The sequence below is a fragment of the Salvelinus fontinalis genome, chromosome 1 (assembly GCF_029448725.1).
Source record: "Salvelinus fontinalis isolate EN_2023a chromosome 1, ASM2944872v1, whole genome shotgun sequence".
Classification (NCBI taxonomy): Eukaryota; Metazoa; Chordata; class Actinopteri; order Salmoniformes; family Salmonidae; genus Salvelinus; species Salvelinus fontinalis.
In genome coordinates, this window is record NC_074665.1 from 62,327,615 (window position 1) to 62,347,719 (window position 20,105).

The 20,105-nt window shown below is 42.4% G+C and overlaps 2 protein-coding genes across 15 annotated transcripts in view; both read left to right on the forward strand.

The window, feature by feature from the left end:
• Window positions 1-6,990, forward strand: part of washc2c (WASH complex subunit 2C) — a 35,335-nt gene extending 28,345 nt beyond the window's left edge. For 11 of the 12 annotated variants that reach the window (XM_055929014.1, XM_055929006.1, XM_055928988.1 and 8 more), the window contains 5 exons: window positions 3,636-3,692; window positions 4,245-4,460; window positions 4,634-5,380; window positions 5,662-5,824; window positions 6,199-6,990. In XM_055929014.1, the coding sequence (XP_055784989.1) occupies window positions 3,636-3,692; window positions 4,245-4,460; window positions 4,634-5,380; window positions 5,662-5,824; window positions 6,199-6,347 (1,332 nt within the window). In that variant the 3' untranslated portion in view covers window positions 6,348-6,990. The remainder of the gene's footprint in view (window positions 1-3,635; window positions 3,693-4,244; window positions 4,461-4,633; window positions 5,381-5,661; window positions 5,825-6,198) is intronic. The other variant, XM_055929062.1, reaches the window with a different exon arrangement.
• Window positions 6,991-7,623: 633 nt separating this feature from the next.
• Window positions 7,624-20,105, forward strand: part of zfand4 (zinc finger, AN1-type domain 4) — a 30,818-nt gene continuing 18,336 nt past the window's right edge. Inside the window, exons 1-3 of one of the 3 annotated variants that reach the window (XM_055929109.1) lie at window positions 7,627-7,677; window positions 8,050-8,148; window positions 9,400-9,717. In XM_055929109.1, coding sequence (XP_055785084.1) covers window positions 9,534-9,717 — 184 coding nt within the window. In that variant the 5' untranslated portion in view covers window positions 7,627-7,677; window positions 8,050-8,148; window positions 9,400-9,533. Of the gene's footprint in view, window positions 7,868-8,049; window positions 8,149-9,399; window positions 9,718-20,105 lie in introns of all 3 variants that reach the window. The other 2 variants (XM_055929100.1, XM_055929118.1) reach the window with 2 other exon arrangements.

The following is a 20,105-nucleotide window of genomic DNA, read 5'->3' on the forward strand; positions in this document are numbered from 1 at the left end:
TGCACACACGCCACAAACAGAGTCGCTTGAAGTATGCAGACGCACAGTTGGACAAGCCAGCTTCATTTTAGAATAAGGTGCTGTGGACTGATGAAACAAAGATTGAGTTATTTGGTCATAACAAGGGACGTTATGCATGGCGCCAAAAGAACACAGCGTTCCAAGAAAAACACTTGCTACCCACAGTAAAATTTGGTGGGGGTTCCATCATGCTGTGGGGCTGTGTGGCCAGTGTCGGTACTGGGAATCTTGTTAAAGTTGAGGGTCGCATGGATTCCACTCAATATCAGCAGATTCTTGGGAATAATGTTGAAGAATCAGTCACAAAGTTGAAGTTACGCCGGCGCTGGATATTTCAACAAGACAACAACCCAAAACACTGCTCAAAATCTACCCGGGCATTTATGCAGAGGAACAAGTACAATGTTCTGGAATGGCCATCCCAGTCCCCAGACCTGAATATCATTGAGAATCTGTGGGATGATTTGAAGCGGGCTGTCCATGTTCGGCAACCATCAAACCTAACTGAACTGGAGATGTTTTTTAAGGAGGAATGGTCCAAAATACCTTCATCTAGAATCCAGACACTCATTAGAGGCTATGGGAAGCGTCTAGAGGCTGTTATTTTAGCAAAAGGAGGCTCTACAAAATATTGATGTGATTTTTCTATTGGGGTGCCCAAATTTATGCACCTGTCTAATTTCGTTTTGATGCATATTGCATATTTTCTGTTAATCCAATAAACCTCATTTCACTACTGAAATATTACTGTGTCCATCAGTTATTTGATAGATCAAAATGAAATTGCTGATCCAAACACCGAATTATTTATAAATGGAAATCATGGAAATTGTCAGGGGTGCCCAAACTTTTTCATACGACTGTATAATATGCTACTATTGCAATGATAACAAAACCACTAAAATGATTGTGATTTTTTTTATTTTATTCTTTTTGCAAAATACTTCATACACAAACAAAAATTACAAACTTCTATACCAAAATTACATATTTTTTTGATTGAATTTAACAATTTTATTAAAACATTAACCCTAGTGAACAATACCAAGATTAACATTTTCCTAAATCTTTACAATAAGATTTTTTTCTGAGTGATTACAAGTGCACTAGAATTGTTTATTTTTTTTATACTTTTTGTTTGTTCCAGTATTTTTTCGTTAATACCTGCGTTCTGTTTTGTATGATGTAAGAATGTAAATTGTTGATCTGTATTTTGAATTAAAAATCGAATTAAATAAAATGTATTAAAAAAAAAGAGAAGGATAAAAGGACACTATTTCCGTACTTTAGGGCCCATAATCCAATTCTTCAGGAATGGGCGTGGCTTCACATGGTTTTTTGATTTGAAGATAATGGTGGAAAATATACAGTCTATGTCCAACGAGATCGGATAGAAATTCATTGCTAATGATGACAAATGTTGAGCAATGTAATAAAGTTATGACTTTTCAAATAGGTTACCTTACAAGTTATGTTGGCTGACAATTTGTTAGCTACTCTGTCCTTATGAACCACATAGCATATTATTACAGCAGTATGTACCGGTATGTTAGTTGGCTACTTGTACATTAAATTTGCCAGTATATAACCCAACGTTTAGTGACTTGATTTTTCCCGTCATTCTTAGCATAGCTAAATTGTATCGTCGTAGTGCATTCTCAATGCACATTCGGGTGCTTTTGTAAATTCGCTCTGGCTATCCATTCCGATTTCATAGCACTCGTTTTAGTGTACCAGAGCGCAGAATAATTCATTTACGAGCACTCAACACCCGTTGAATATGGCCGGTGTCAGTAAACGTTGACAAAAAAAACGTAATTCAGTTGTTTCCAGCAGCACGGTTAGTCACCAACGCTCTGGATAACATGAAAACTGCCTAACCAACTCTGCTAGGGCGAGTAAAATGGTCAGAGTCGTTTCATTTGTGTCTGGAAGCCAACGTTAGCTTGGGTGCTTGACTGCCGTTGTACGGCCAGAACGCACAAATCAATCCGACTCCTCGGCCCACGCATCCAGTGTACTCTCCGAGAGCGAAACCGTCTTCATTTACAAACGAACAATCTGATAACGCTCTGAATTATGAGCACACTCTGGCACTCCAGATTGAATTTAAGAACACACCCGAAGTCGTAAAATGTCTAACTAGTCATTTGTTATGCTAACTAGCTAGCAAGAGGTTGCATAGCAGCAGCATCAACTTCCGGTAGACAGGCCAAGATTTAGTATGCTCAACTGTAAGGATACGGTTCGGTTAAAGTATACTAAAATGAACTAATAGTATGGTATATACTCATTAAGTATACAGTATGTTAGTATGGCTATTCGAACACAGCTCAAGTCTATATTATGTCAAGAACAGCTTAAATAAGAAAAGAGAAACGACAGTCCATCATTACTTTAAGACATGAAGGTCAGTTAATCCGGAAAATGTCAAGAGCTTTGAAAGTTTCTTCAAGTGAAGTCGCAAAAACCATCAAGTGCTATGATGAAACTGGCTCTCATGAGGACCGCCACACTAAAGGAAGAGCCAAAGTTCTCTGTTTCAGAGGATAAGTTCATTAGAGTTACCAGCCTCAGAAATTGCAGCCCAAATAAATGGTTCAGAGTTCAAGTAACAGAGGACTGTTCAGAGGAGACTGCATGAATCAGGCCTTCATGGTTGGATTGCTGCAAAGAAACCACTATTAAAGGACACGAAGAAGAGACTTGCTTGAGCCAAGAAAAACGAGCAATGGACATTAGACTGGTGGATATCTGTCCTTTGGTCTGATGAGTCCAAATGTGAGATTTTTGGTTCTAACCGCCGTGTCTTTGTGAGACGCAGAGTAGATGAACGGATAATCTTTGCATGTGTGGTTCCCACCGTGAAGCATGGAGGAGGTGGTGTGATGGCGCTTTGCTGGTGACACTGTCTGTGATTTATTTTGAATTCAAGGCATATTTAACCAGCATGGCTAACACAGCATTCTGCAGCGATACGCTATTCCATCTGGTTTGCGCTTAGTTGGAAAATCATTTGTTTTTCAACAGGACAAAGGCCCAACACACCTCCAGGCTGTGCAAGGGCTATTTGACCAAGAAGGAGCATGATGGAGTGCTGCATCAGATGACCTGGCCTCCACAATCCCCCGACCTCAACCCAATTGAGATGGTTTGGGATGTGTTGGACCACCGAGTGAAGGAAAAGCAGCCAAGAAGTGCTCAGCATATGTGGGAACACCTTCAAGACGGTTGGAAAAGCATTCCAGGTGAAGCTGGTTGAGAGAATGCCAAGAGTGTTCGACGCTGTCATAAAGGCAAAGGGTGGCTACTTTGAAGAATCTCAAATATATTTGATTTAACACATTTTTTGGTTACTACATGACTCCATATGTTCTTTTTTTTTATGTCTTAACTATTATTCTACAATGTAAAAATTAACAAAAACCATTGAATGAGTAGGTATCCAAACTTTGGACTGGTATTGTTGCCTTACATTTCTTCTGAATTTGAAGGATATCTGTGGACAGTTATGTTCTCTCCTCTCAGTTGATAGTTATTATACTGTTTACATTGCTTTTGGAGATACTCCTGTCTAGATTACTTAACATGATCTATGTCATTCAACTGCACAGAAGCCGACACCAAGTCCTGTAAAATCTAAAGAGCCTTCACGGATTGGAAAACTCCAAGTAATCTTCTGAAATGTTAAATCAGTCTTTTTATTATTCAATATTTTACTTTTTCTTTAATTTTTCTGAATGAGCTTTCATTCTCCCAACATGTTTTCTGTCAGTCATCTTTGAACCTCCACCTTTGACGTGAAACATATCGTCTTTTCTTTTCCACTGCTGGCTTAAAAGCTAAACTGAGACCGTGTGACTGTCAAATTGATTCTCACAAGGTTTTGTTTTTTATCGTCAAACTGAAAGTGAATGCTCAGCCTTTATTCTTCCTGAAACCTCATGAATAGATGTTATTCCTACTTCTACATTTTATTACTTTCTTTATCTTTATTATTGGTCTCACTTCCTCTGTTTTGTCTACTGCTTGGTTCTGATGATCATGAGGGACTGCAAAAACAAAATTACTTGTAAATCCAATTGAGGACCAATCCAAATTATAAACATTTGCATGTGTATTCACTGTACTGTGCTCTGATTACAAAACCCTATCTTATAAAGGCCTTTAGTTGGTATGAAATTGGGTCAACACTTGTGAACAAATGTGTTCCTCACTCTCAGGCCAACCTGGTGATCAACCCTGCTGCCCTCCTGCCCGACGCGTTCTCTCGGATCCCAGGGGGGGTCAGTGTACTCCCAGGCTTGAGCCCCAGTCCCAGCTCCTCAGGCCCCAGCCCCAGTGCTAGCCTCAGTTCGGCAGGGACCAAGCCCCCCAGTAACAGAGGGGTTAGCTTCGAGAATCCGGTCCAGGTGTCCACGCTACAGAGTGCGAACAAGGTGGGTCAGGGGTCTGGCACTGGGGTAGGGTGGACATAATGGAACAGGGTGAGGGAAACATGGAACACCTACATTGGATCCTTATATTATAGAAATGTAATGTATAAAGCTCTAACCTTGTAACTTCCTAAATAAGCCCCTGTTATGACTCCATGTGTCTTCTTTTCCTGTAGGGTCGAGCTAAAGGCTCCATCCGCCGCAGGCCCCAGACCAGGGCAGCACGGCAGACGTCAGCTCAGAGATCTGTGGAGCAGAGAGACGAGAACCAGGGAGAGGACCAGGCCGGACCCAGCCCAACCTTGCCTAGCCCAGCACTATCTAACCCAACCCAGCCTAGCCCGGGACTACCTAACCTAACTCTGCCTAGTCTACCTTACCAAGCCCCAACCTCTGCCTTACCCTCCTCCTTACCTGCTTCCTTACCCTCCAAACCACTGCTCACCGATTTCTCTGTCAGACCGTCAGTGCTTACACTACCAGTGTCAAACACCCCTCTAAAGAAAGACTCTTCTAAGGGTAGCAAGGTGAAGGTGCTGCCTTCTCTTGACGAGGATGACCTGTTTGGGTCCGACACCCTCTTTGGGTCTACCCCAGGTCCCAACCCCACCATCCCCTCACCCATACTCACCACGCCATCCCCCAATCCCACAACAAAGACTACAGAGGGTAAAGTGACATCAAAGAATGAGAGTGAGAAGGAGAAAGAGACGACCCCTCAATCCCTCTTTGACGACCCCATGGGTGACCTGTTCAAGAAGGTAAAGCCGAGGTCAGCTAAGAAGGCCAAGGCATCTTCCTTCCTGGAGGAGGAGGATGAAGAGGATATCTTTGGGCTAGGAAAGAGCTCCACTCCCACTACTGCTGGTGGTAAAGACTCTAAGGCTGGGAGCAACTCTACTCCCAAGCAGGACATCTTCCAGGTATTGGTCATGATGATCAATTGTGTCAGTCAATTGAACAGTCAGTCTGTTTATGATTTCAGTTTAAATTAATTTTGCGGCCTGGAATTTACGAACTTTTCATTGTAATAGTGTAAATGCAGTTGGTCTGTCACAGAGCGTGCTGGGTCAGCACGTCTGTTTATCCAACAGTCACGATCTCTGCAACAGGAGGTAGAGGGAAATCAATATATTCCTTGGAAAGTGTGTGTGCATGTGTCTGTCTGCTTCTTGTCTGAATGTGTCTGTTACTGTTATCACAGGATGAAGCAACGACTCCACCCAAAAAGCACAAAGAGAAATCCTTGGATGCCAGTCTGTTTGATGACAACGTTGACATCTTTGCTGATATGACGTCCACTTCAAAACCAAAAGAGAAGAAGTCCAAGAAGGTGGAGACTAAATCAATATTTGATGATGATATGGGTGAGTATTTGCAGAGCACATATTTCAGAATATCTAGAACTTGCATTGTTGTTCCTCAACTGTTTCAACATGTATGTTGAAATTCACCACACACACGCACAGACAAATACAGGTATGTGTGCATACCACAGGAGGTTGGTGGCAGCTTAATTGGGGAGGACAGGTTTGTGGTAATGACTGGAGCATAATCGGTGGAATGGTATGTGTTTGATGCCATCCCATTCACTCCTTTCCAGCCATTATTATGAGCCATCCTCCCCTCAGCAGCCTCCAATGGTGCACACACAAAAACAAACACACATACAGTCTTACAATGCCATTGCCACCAGGTTGAACTGAAACATTTACAGTACTGTCCATGCTTCTCTCCACAGATGACATCTTCTCTCCCAGCACTGTGAAGCCAGTGCCCAAGCAGCCTCCATCCAAGTCCAAGAAGAACCCTCCCTCCCAGGACACCAGTGCAGCGGACGACTCGGGCAACATCTTTGACGACCCTCTCAACGCTCTGGGCGGGAACTGAACCGTGGACCGTTCCTGAGGAGCTAAAACTTTGTGTGTATCCTAAATGGCACCTTATTCCCTAGATAGTTCAGTGCACTATGTGGGGTTATAAGGTGCCATTTGGTGTCCTAATTGTACAATTGTGCCGAATAACATGTTGTTTTGGAGGACTGAAAAAAGGGTTGGAGATATTAAAACTGTTCATATAGAGACTATTTATATAAAAACCATTGATTGATTGACATAACCTCAGACAGAAATTAAAACACAGCAAGAAATGTTGAAGGGGAGGATTCTGATATACACTTCACATCTTCATCTATGATTGATAACAGACAAAGTAACAGTTATTAAATGCTATTTGTCTTTATTTAATATCCATGATAGCAGCACTTTATAAGCATATTCTTAGCTGTCATTAGACCAGCTGATAAATAAATAGTAAATGATTTATAAATATAGTTGGAGAGCTCTGTGTTTAAGTTTTGGGCTGTGCCATATCATAGTTATGAAGTCAATGTTAACTGACTGACTATCCTAGCAACAACAAGCAAATGTTTTTGTTTTTCAATTAATATGAAATTGTTAAATTTGTCAATTTGCCTGTGATGACTGACATTTCAGTTTTTTAAACTAAAAATGATATTTTATGAAATTTGAAATGGGTGTTGTAAGTTTGTTTCAAAGATCTGCAGCACTGCTTTAAAGCCTTTTGTTAAGATCATGAGTAGTGGAATTATGAATGCAGCCGAAATAAGGAAGATGGCCTGAAAGAGGAACAGGGCTGTTCTTAGCACCTCTGTGTGATTCTAAATGGCACCTTATTCTAGATTTACACGGTTCCTTCCCTTTAATTAAAATTCAACTTCTGTGCTTTAAGGATGGACTTCACTGCCATGTCTTGACTGCTAGTTGACTTTAAATGTTGATTGACTGCACTGATACATTTTAAAGAGGATTCTCCATCATTGATATAGGAGCCTACATTTTATAAAAAGAAAAAGCTATATTTTGATCCATTCATCACTGATGGAATTTTATGATTGCTTAATTATAATTTGTACACTTTTAAATCAACTTATTCAAGTGTAGTACAAAGACAACCATCATTACACAAATGAAAGGTTAGTGTGTTAGGCTACCAGTAATCTTTTAATAACTCGCTCCGAAGCCAGTGTTCTTTTTCTAGGAGAAATGGTCAATCACTGTGACCGAACAATGTGTCCCGCCTCTGTGTACTCCTCATTGGTTCACCTACAGAGAGAGAACACGTTACGTCATGGTGCCTTTGTTGTCAATCAAGAGAAGTCACAATGGGCTGGTCAGGAGCCGCTGTTTTTTTTCGACAGGTGAGATGAGTTGAGTTCAGGAAAATCCCAAGTGTTACCGATCTACCACTGTTCATGGGCAATAAGGATAGCTTTCCACTGTCATTTTAAAACACGGAGATAAGTAGAACCGTTTCATTATAATCTAGAATGCCGAATCTGAAAAGGAGAGTACGCGTAGCAGCTTGCAGCAGCCATCGACCCAAGCAAGGTAGCCATTGTTTGGGTTGCTAAAGTGGTTAGCTAGCTAGCTAACGCTAGTGAGCTAACTGGTTCTGGCTACCTAGTCACAACCTATGTAGTTAGGTATACGAAATAGCTAGCTAGATAATATATGCATTTGCTTTGTTAATAACGTTACTATCTATATTTGTACTATTGTTCTATGTCCAGCTAGTTAAAGACGGAGTGGTTCTAGTCTTGGGACGCCAGCCAGTTGTTCATTGGTATACTCTTGCCAGCTATAGGGACCCTCTCTTGGATGCTCTTACGGTGAGTAAAAAAGAAGGGGGTTCTGGTGAGACAGAAAAGATTACTTTCTGTTCATGTATTAGTTATCTAGCTGCATCCTTTGTCTAGTATTTGCTAAGTGTAGCCACCTTTCTGTCTAGTAAGCGCGGATCGGAAAGATCAAGAATTTGTTTTTCACGATTGACACAAATTATATATAGGTTCAAATGTTTTAATGTAAAACTGGGTTGATGGCTAGGTAGCTGGCGAGTCAGTCTTTTTTTACTCAAACCAGATTCAGCCCACTTCACATCGCACACCACCTGTCGTGTTGAGGTTTTCTTTCTTAGCAGAGATCAAAGCCTAATGGTCATAGTGTAGGCCCTTAACATTGGGAATACAGTAGCCGATTTTCTCATTTGTGGGTGCTGAGAAATTCAGCTAGGGATACAGTAGACTCTGTCTTTACAGTGTTTGTGTGAAAATAATTGAATCTGCTTGAAACCACAACAAATACATAAATCCCATCTCTCTAGTAGTTCACTAAACAGATTTCCAATCTCACCACATCTCATGTCGTTCCGATTATCAATCAGCCCACAACTTTACATTTGCATGCTTTTAAAATGAAATATTAATGCAGTCACATAACATACAGGTTAACTGTCAAGAGGCCTCCAGTCCCCTATGCCTGCATGGAGTTGTCTGTGTGTTTGATACCCTACACTCCTCCTGATGGCATTACATAGGCTAACAGCTAGTCAGCTTCAGCTAGCTAGACTATACTGCAGCCAAGAGCTGTGGCCTGGGCCTTGTGGCCTGCTGAATGTTTTATGAAGGCACTTATGAACTCTTACACTTGTCTCTTCAATTCTGTAGTTTATTTTTATTTTTTACTATTGCTCTCTAATTGTATAGGCCAGGTCTAAAGTGACAGTTGGTGACATTTCAGTGTGTGAAGATTTTAATACGCACTTCTTCCAAATTAAAGGAATGCTTTGCGTTCTGCTCACTAGTGTTAGCAGAGGGGGTTAGGCTTCCTTGCACATTGTAGGCCATAGTTGTTTCATATTGATAGTTGTTTGTGTTGTCAAGGAAGTAAAGGTCTCCTTACCTACCAGGTGCATGTCAACTCAACTCCCCCTTTACAACTCCCCTCAGCATAGCTGTTTTTTTTTGGGTCAACTGTTATGCCTCACGGTGTCAGTGTATGAGGAACAAACCTAGATGACCTTAGACTCGGAAGAAAGGGCAAGGTACTGAGCCATCACTCTCTCGCCCTCTCTCCCTCAGAGCTTTGGGCTTCCTGCATGATGTGTAACCGTGGTGACAACAGAGAGCACCCACACCCATCCCTCTCTCCCTTCCCCTGGGCTGCTGCCCCTCCCACACCCCCCTCACCCTAAAGCAGTCCTAACCACACAAAGATGGCGGACAGGAAGGAGCCACCAATCTATAATGATGACAGCGTGGGGGCCTTCCAGTACAAGTTGCCGTTCTACGAGACCATGGAGCTGTTCATTGAAACGTTGACTGGGACCTGCTTCGAGCTGTGCGTCTCGCCATTTGAGACAGTCATCTCTGTCAAGGCCAAGATCCAGAGGCTGGAAGGTATGGTACATAACAGCAGTCACTCTTACTGACCTAGCGTGGTGGTGTCTATACAGCTTCCCCTAACATTACTTAAGCAGGACCGGCTCCACTTCAAAATATGAAATAATCTTTGAGTGTTGGTCTATCTATGAGTAATCAAAAGCTCAGACTCCTACAAATGTATTCTATTGCAAAGAATGGCTTTTCTGTTTTAGTAGTGCTGGAAAAAGAAATATCCTCACAGCATCTAAAACTCCCCATCTCCCTGCTCATCCGCTAAGCAAAGATTAAGGATCTGTGTAGTTGATTTTCCACACACACATTAACCATTTAACCCCTTAATCCAAGATGGCATAGCAGTCAGATGTCATTTTGTCCTCGTATTGTCGTGTCCTGTATATATATATATATTTTTTTACACCTTCGCATATCTTTTATATATTTTATTATCCAAGAACTCAACTACAAAAAGCTTTCCTGCAACCCGCCTCACCAATTACAAAAAAAAAAGTATTATTTACCTCAAATCTGAAAATCCACAATAGAAGCTAGCCAGAAGCTAGCCAGAAGCTACCCAGAAGTTAGCCGGGTTACTGGCTAAAGTTAGTATTTCAGCTAACCACATTTTGTGGTCATCAGCTATTCCTTTAGCTCGATAATCTATCGGCACTTTTGTACAACGCGACTCAGACCAGAACATACCGGACCTATTTTTCTCAATATCCCCAGATTTCAACCGCAAGCTCTGGACATTTACACCTTGATTTCGCAGCTAGCTAGCTGCAAACCGTGTGTCTATTGGCTTACGTCGATCCCGGAGCAAACTTAAATTATTCCGGAGCTAGCCAGCTGAAGAGTTCCATCAGCCATTCCTGGGCTACAATCACCTATCCGGACCTGTTTTACTACAAATGCGGAGCCCCACCGGGCCTTCACGACTGACTACCAACGTTATCTGCCCGAGGGAGTTATCCAACTGGCACCTCCGTCGCGACGTTACCTGAACGCTCATCTGGGGCCCGCTAATCGTTTGCTGTATTCTCGGCTGCTATCTGAATTAGTATATCGTACAATTTTTCTTGGGTCACTATAACTATATCTATTTTGCCAATTGGATTGATCCCCTCTACCACACGGAACCCCACTAATCTACAGACGGAAACGCACGAGGTGACTAAAAATAGACCTCCATCCTATGCTATCTTGCTACTGATAGCCAGCTACCCGGCCAGCTGTCTGGATCGCCGTGACCCCAACCAACCTCTACTCACTGGACCCTTATGATCACTCGATTAATCACGCCTCTCCTTAATGTCAATATGCCTTGTCCATTGCTGTTCTGGTTAGTGTTTATTGGCTTATTTCACTGTAGAGCCTCTAGCCCTGCTCACTATACCATATCCAACCTTTCAGTTCCACCACCCACATATGCGATGACATCACCTGGTTTCAATGATGTTTCTAGAGATAATATCTCTCTCATCATCACTCAATACCTAGGTTTACCTCCACTATATTCACATCCTACCATACCTTTGTCTGTACATTATTTCTTGAAGCTATTTTATCGCCCCCAGAAACGTCCTTTTACTCTCTGTTCTAGACGACCAATTCTCATAGCTTTTAGCCGTACCCTTATCCTACTCCTCCTCTGTTCCTCTGGTGATGTAGAGGTGAATCCAGGCCCTGCAGTACCTAGCTCCACTCCTATTCCCCAGGCGCTCTCTTTTGATGACTTCTGTAACCGTAATAGCCTTGGTTTCATGCATGTTAACATTAGAAGCCTCCTCCCTAAGTTTGCTTTATTCACTGCTTTAGCACACTCTGCCAACCCGGATGTTTTAGCTGTGTCTGAATCCTGGCTTAGGAAGACCACCAAAAATTCTGACATTTTCATCCCTAACTACAAGATTTTCAGACAAGATAGAACGGCCAAAGGGGGCGGTGTTGCAATCTACTGCAAAGATTGCCTGCAGAGTTCTGTTTTACTATCCAGGTCTGTTCCCAAACAATTTGAACTTTGAACTTCTACTTTTAAAAATCCACCTCTCTAAAAACAAGTCTCTCACCGTTGCTGCCTGCTATAGACCACCCTCTGCCCCAGCTGTGCTCTGGACACCATATGTGAACTGATTGCCCCCCATCTATCTTCAGAGCTCGTGCTGCTAGGCGACCTAAATTGGAAAATGCTTAACACCCCAGCCATCCTACAATCTAAGCTTGATGCCCTCAATCTCACACAAATTATCAATGAACCTACCAGGTACCACCCCAAATCCGTAAACACGGGTACCCTCATAGATATCATCCTAACCAACTTGCCCTCCAAATACACCTCTGCTGTTTTCAACCAAGATCTCAGCCATCACTGCCTCATTGCCTGCATCCGTAATGGGTCAGCGGTCAAACGACCTCCACTCATCACTGTCAAACGCGCCCTGAAACACTTCAGCGAGCAGGCCTTTCTAATCGACCTGGCCGGGGTATCCTGGAAGGATATTGATCTCATCCCGTCAGTAGAGGATGCCTGGTTATTTTTTTTAAATGCCTTCCTCACCATCTTAAATAAGCATGCCCCATTCAAGAAATTTAGAACCAGGAATAGATATAGCCCTTGGTTCTCTCCAGACCTGACTGCCCTTAACCAACACAAAAACATCCTATGGCGTTCTGCATTAGCATCGAACAGCCCCCGTGATATGCAACTTTTCAGGGAAGCTAGAAACCAATATACACAGGCAGTTAGAAAAGCCAAGGCTAGCTTTTTCAAGCAGAAATTTGCTTCCTGCAACACAAACTCAAAAAAGTTCTGGGACACTGTAAAGTCCATGGAGAATAAGAACACCTCCTCCCAGCTTCCAACTGCACTGAAGATAGGAAACACTGTCACCACCGACAAATCCACTATAATTGAGAATTTCAATAAGCATTTTTCTACAGCTGGCCATGCTTTCCACCTGGCTACCCCTACACCGGTCAACAGCACTGCCCTGCCCTCAGCTAAGCCTAACCCCATTTCTCTTTCTCCCAAATACAGTCAGCTGATGATCTGAAAGAGCTGCAAAATCTGGACCCTTACAAATCAGCCGGATTAGATAATCTGGACCCCTTCTTTCTAAAACTATCTGCTGAAATTGTTGCCACCCCTATTACTAGCCTTTTCAACCTCTCTTTCGTGTCGTCTGAGATCCCCAAAGATTGGAAAGCAGCTGCGGTCATCCCCCTCTTCAAAGGGGGGGGACACTCTTGACCCAAACAGCTACAGACCTATATCTACCCTACCTTGCCTTTCTAAGGTCTTCGAAAGCCAAGTCAACAAACAGATTACCGACCATTTCGAATCCCACCATACCTTCTCCGCTATGCAATCTGGTTTCAGAGCTGGTCATGGGTGCACCTCAGCCACGCTCAAGGTCCTAAACGATATCTTAACCGCTATCGATAGGAAACAGTACTGTGCAGCCATATTCATTGACCTGGCCAAGGCTTTTGACTCTGTCAATCACAACATCCTCATCGGCAGACTCGACAGCCTTGGTTTCTCAAGTGACTGCCTCGCCTAGTTCACCAACTACTTCTCTGATCGAGTTCAGTGTGTCAAATCGGAGGGTCTGTTGTCCGGGCCTCTGGCAGTTTCTATGGGGGTGCCACAGGGTTCAATTCTTGGACCGACTCTCTTCTCTGTATACATCAATGATGTCGCTCTTGCTGCTGTTGAGTCTCTGATCCACCTCTACGCAGACGACACTATTCTGTATACTTCTGGCCCTTCTTTTGACACTGTGTTAACAACCCTCCAGGCGAGATTCAATGCCATACAACTCTCCTTCCGTGGCCTCCAATTGCTCTTAAATACAAGTAAAACTAAATGCATGCTCTTCAAACGATCCCTGCCTGCACCTGCCCGCCTGTCCAACATCACTACCCTGGACGGCTCTGACTTAGAATATGTGGACAACTACAAATACCTAGGTGTCTGGTTAGACTGTAAACTCTCCTTCCAGACTCACATCAAACATCTCCAATCCAAAGTTAAATCTAGAATTGGCTTCCTATTCCGCAACAAAGCATCCTTCACTCATGCTGCCAAACATACTTTTGTAAAACTGACCATCCTACCAATCCTCGAATTCGGTGTTGTCATTTACAAAATAGCCTCCAAAACCCTACTCAATAAATTGGATGCAGTCTATCACAGTGCCATCCGTTTTGTCACCAAAGCCCCATATACTACCCACCACTGCGACCTCTCGTTGGCTGGCCCTCGCTTCATACTCGTCGCCAAACCCACTGGCTCCAGGTCATCTACAAGACCCTGCTAGGTAAAGTCCCCCCTTATCTCAGCTCGCTGGTCACCATAGCAGCACCTACCTGTAGCACGCGCTCCAGCAGGTATATCTCTCTGGTCACCCCCAAAACCAATTCTTCCTTTGGCCGCCTCTCCTTCCAGTTCTCTGCTGCCAATGACTGGAACGAACTACAAAAATCTCTGAAACTGGAAACACTTATCTCCCTCACTAGCTTGAAGCACCAGCTGTCAGAGCAGCTCATAGATTACTGCACCTGTACATAGCCCATCTATAATTTAGCCCAAACAACTACCTCTTTACCTACTGTATTTATTTATTTATTTTGCTCCTTTGCACCCCATTATTTCTATCTCTACTTTGCACATTCTTCCACTGCAAACCAACCATTCCAGTGTTTTTACTTGCTATATTGTATTTACTTCGCCGCCATGGCCTTTTTTATATTTTTATTTATATATATATTTTGTTTGCCTTCACCTCCCTTATCTCACCTCACTTGCTCACATTGTATATAGACTTATTTTTCACTGTATTATTGACTGTATGTTTGTTTTACTCCATGTGTAACTATGTGTTGTATGTGTCGAACTGCTTTGCTTTATCTTGGCCAGGTCGCAATTGTAAATGAGAACGTGTTCTCAACTTGCCTACCTGGTTAAATAAAGGTGAAATAAATAAAAAAAAATGGTACGCTTGTGGGAATTGGCCTATATTGATAGGGCTAAATTGAAATATATATATTTATTAGAGATTGACCGATTTATGATTTTTCAACGCCGATACCGATTATTGGAGGACCAAAAAAGCTGATACCGATTAATCGGACGATTTTTAAATATGTTTTCATAAATATATTTGTAATAATGACAATTACAACAATACTGAATGAACAATGAACACTTTTATTTTAACTTAATATAATACATCAAAAAAATCTATTTAGTCTCAAATAAATAATGAAACATGTTCAATTTGGTTAAGTAATGCAAAAACAAAGTGTTGGAGAAGGAAGTAAAGTGCATTATGTTCCATGTAAAAAAAGCTACCGTTTAAGTTCCTTGCTCAGAAACTGAGAACATATGAAAGCTGGTGGTTCCTTTTAACATGAGTCTTCAATATTCCCCGGTAAGAAGTTTTAGGTTGTAGTTATTATAGGACTATTTCTCTCTATACCATTTGTATTTCATATTCCTTTTGACTATTGGATGTTCTAATAGGTACTTTAGTATTGCCAGCCTAATCTCGGGAGTTGATAGGCTTGAAGTCATACACCGTGCAATGCTTGAAGCATTGCGAAGAGCTGCTGGCAAATGCAGTAAAGTGCTGTTTGAATGAATGCTTACGAGCCTGCTGCTGCCTACCACCGCTCAGACTGCTCTATCAAATCATAGACTTAATTTTAATAACACACAGAAATATGAGCCGTAGGTCATTAATATGGTCTAATCCGGAAACTGTCATTTCAAAAACACGTTTATTCTTTCAGTGAAATACGGAACAGTTCCGTATTTTATCTAACGGGTGGCATCCATAAGTCTAAATATTGCTGTTACATTGTACAACCTTCAATGTTATGTCATAATTATGTAAAATTCTGGCAAATTAGTTCGCAATGAGCCAGGCAGCCCAAACTGTTGCATATACCCTGACTCTGTGTACAATGAACGCAAGAGAAGTGACACAATTTCCCTAGTTTAATATTGCTTGCTAACATGAATTTCTTAACTAAACATGCAGGTTTAAAAATATATACTTCTGTATATTGATGGCTTGCTTGTGTGACATGACATCAGTGGTATTTATTATAATTTACAGCATTTCCTTCACTCAGACAAAGCATTTGCAAAAGTTGCCTAATTACTGGGAGGGATGGGGGCAACTTCTTGTCGCATGTGGTGCTCAAGTTCAGAACGGCTGTCAGTCAAAACCCATACAGAGCTGTGTTACAGAATGGCGCTGCAGGGAATAGCAGCCTTTTTACGGTCTCCTGAAGAATTGTGGCTTTTTGTAGTTTTTTTTTTAGCTGATCTTAACTTTTTCGGTAAATAATGTTTCTGCCATTGTTTCCTATGACCAAAAAGAGCTTCTGGACATCAGAACAGCGATCACTAACCTTGATTTGGATGAGGATTTATACTTCAATGAGTCGGCGGCGAAGGACATATTGCTAATCATGGACCAGGCCCAAATCTCGACACTCGTGCAGAATACCTGATCGTTCTATTGTCGAACGTGCAATCACTGGAGGATAAACTGGACGAACTCGGTTCAAGTCTATCCTAACATTGTGATCTGAACTTTAATATCCTATGTTTCTGAATGACTGATTGGCGCTGGAGGAGATGGCTGCCGTTTTACGGGCTCTTAACCAACTGTGCTATTGTGTGTGTGTTTTTGCATTATTTGTAACTTATTTTGTACATCATGTTTCTGCTCCAATCTATTATGACCGAAAATAGCTTCTGGATATCAGGACAGCAATTACTCACCTCGTACTGGACAAAGATTTTTTTCTTTAACGAGTCGGACGCAAAGGATTTACTTCAAACACCTGACAAGGCCAACATCCCAGTCATTCGCATGAGAAAGAGACAGAGATATCGGGGATGTAGGTCGGGGTGCCTTGTAAGGATCTGACGGCGACTGGGTCATCTGCCTCTACCATCAGTCCTATTAGCCAACGTACTCATTGGATAACAAAATAGACGAGCTACGATCACATATCCTACCAACGGGACATTAAAAGCTGTAATATCTTATGTTACACCAAGTCGTGGCTGAACGACAACATGGATAACATACAGCTGGCAGGGTTTACGCTGCATCGGCAAGATAGGACAGCTGCCTCCGGTAAGACAAGGGGTGGCAGTCTGTGTATGTTTGTAAACAACAGCTGGTGCATGAAATCTAATATTAATGAAGTCTCAAGGTTTTGTTCGCCTGAGGTAGAGTATCTCATGATAAACTATAGACCCCACTATTTACCAGGAGTTTCATCTATATTTTTTGTAGCTGACTATTTACCACCACAAACCGATGCTAGCACTAAGTCCAAACTCAATGAGCTGTAAAAGGCCATAAGCAAACAGGAAAACGCTCATCCAGAGGTGGCGCTCCTAGTAGCCGGGAACTTTGATGCAGGGAAACTTAAATTTGTTTCACATAATTTCTATCAGCATGTTCCATGTGCAACCAGAGGGGGAAAAAACTCTAGACCACCTTTACTCCACACACAGAGACGCGTACAAAGCTCTCCCTCGCCCTCCATTTGGCAAATCTGACCATAATTCTATCCTCCTGACTCCTACTTACAAGCAAAAATTAAAACAGGAAGCACCAGTGACTCAGTCAATAAGAAAGTGGTCAGATGACGCTAAGCTACAGGACTGTTTTTATAGCACAGACTGGAATATGTTCCGGGATTCTTCCAATGGCATTGAGGAGTACCAGTTACTGGCTTCATCAATAAGTGTGTTGATTACGTCGTCCCCACAGTGACTGTACGTACATACCCCAACCAGAAGCCATGGACTACAGGCAATATCCGCCCTGAGCTAAAGGCTAGAGCTGCCGCTTTCAAAGAGCGGGACTCTAACCTGGAAGCTTTTAAGAAATCCCGCTATGCCCTCAGACGAATCATCAAACAGGCAAAGCGTCAACACAGGATTAAGATTGAATCGTACTACACTGGCTCCGACGCTCGTCGGATGTGGCAGGGCAACTATTGCAGACGACAAAGGGAAGCACAGCCGTGAGCTGCCCAGTGACGCAAGCCTACCAGACGAGCTAAATGCCTAGTAAAAAACTAGTATTCAGACCCTTTACTCAGTATTTTGTTGAAGCACCTTTGGCAGCAAATACAGCCTTGAGTCTTCTTGGGTATGACGCTACAAGCTTGGCACACCTGTATTTGGGGAGTTTCTCCCATTCTTCTCTGCAGATCCTCTCAAGCTCTGTCAGGTTGGATGGGTAGGATCGCTGCACAGCTATTTTCAGGTCTCTCCAGAGATGTTTGATCGGTTTCGGGCTCGGGCTCTGGCTGGGCCACTCAAAGACATGCAGAAACTCTTCCCAAAGCCACTCCTGCCCTCTTGGTTATATGTTTAGGGTCATTGTTCTGTTGGAAGGTGAAGCTTTGCCCCAGTCTGAGTTCCAGAGCACTCTGGAGCAGGTTCATCAAGGATCTCTCTGTACTTTGCTCCATTCATCTTTCTCTCGATACTGACTAGTCTCCCAGTCCCTGCCGTTGTAAAACAACCCCACAGCATGATTCTGCCACCATGCTTCACCGTAGGGATGGTGGAAGGTTTCCTCCAGACGTGACACTTGGCATTCAGGCTAAAGAGTTCAATCTTGGTTTCATCAGACCAGCGAATCTTGTTTCTCATGGTCAGAGTCCTTTTAGGGGCCTTTTGGCAAACTCCATTTTTTTGCTACCCTTATCTGTGTCTCGACACAATCCTGTCTCGGAGCTCTACGGACAATTCCTTCGACCTCATGGCTTGGTTTTTGCTCTGACATGCACTGTCAACTGCGGTACCTTATATAGAGAATGCTGTGGTAGCCATGCTGGTTAAGTGTTTCTTGAATTCTAAATAAATCACAGATCGTGTCTCCAGCAAAGCACCATCACACCACCTCCTCCATGCTTCATGGTGGGAACCACACGTGTAGATCATCCTTTCATCTACTCTGCATCTCAACGACACAGCGTTTGGAACCAAAAATCTCAAATTTGCCAAGACTCATTTTCCACCGGTTTAATGTCCATTGCTTGAGTTTCTTGGCCCAAGCAAGTCTCTTCTTATTGGTGTCCTTTTAGTAGTGGTTTCTTTGCAGCAATTCGACCATGAAGGCCTGATTCACCCAGTCTCCTCTGAACAGTTGACGTGTCTGTTACTTGAACTCTGTGAAGCATTTATTTATTTCTGGGGCTGGTAACTCTAATGAACGTATGCTCTGCAGCAGAGGTAACTCTGGGTCTTCCTTTCCTGTGGCGGTCCTCATGAGAGCCATTTTCATCATATTGCTTGATGGTTTTTGCGACTGCACTTGTAGAAACTTTAAAAGTTCTTGAACTTTTCCGGATTAATTGACTTTCATGTCTTAGTAATGATGGACTGTTGTTTCTCTTTGCTTATTTGACCTGTTCTTTTACCAAATAGGGCTGTCTTCTGTATACCACCCCTACCATGTCACAACACAACTGATTGGCTCAAACGCATTAAGAAGGAAAGAAATTCCACAAATTAACTTTTTACAAAGCACACCTGTTAATTGAAATGCATTCCAGGTGACTACCTCATGAAGCTGGTTGAGAGAATGCCAAGAGTGTGCAAAGCTGTCATCAGGGCAAAATGTGGCTAATTTGAAGAATCTCAAATATTTTTTGGAGGGGGTGTTATTACATGATTCCATGTGTTATTTCATAGTTTTGATGTCTTCTATTATTCTACACTGTAGAAAATTGTAAAAATAAAGAAAAACCCTTGAATGAGTAGGTGTGTCAACTTTTGACTGGTACCGTACTTTGTTTGAAACCTGAAAGTTTTAATACATAAAATGAGGTATGTCTTACCTTGCTTCAAAGTAGCCTATTAGTGCTCCTCTTTTTCAAAATTTCCCACAGATATTTTCTTGTCACATGAAACCGCTTGTATGTTCAGTGCCCTTTTGACAATGGCGTTTTCCTGCTAATTGCATTATGGAACGAACATTCACGTGTAGCCCACTGCCTTGTGTGCTTTGCTGCATTTATAATTTGAAGAAATAATAGTTAACCAACATTTTATACTGAACATTCTGTTGCATCAGACTCAATGCTTCTTTATTTTTATTTCTTTTTTGGGGGGGGGGTGTCTATCGTCTGACTTCCACAACTGTCCCAGAGTCTGCTTGGAGTAGGCTATTTGTTTCTCAACAAATTGACTAATAGAATAGGTAGCCTAAACTTTTCTACTATAGTAGATTGACAGGCAAGTGATTTTGCTGTGCGCTACTTGTCTTGATGGCTGAGGAAAAGTATATGTGAACAGTTTTTCTAACAAGTCCAAAGTGCACATCAGAATTTGTTAAGAAGGAGCGCACATCGTTGCA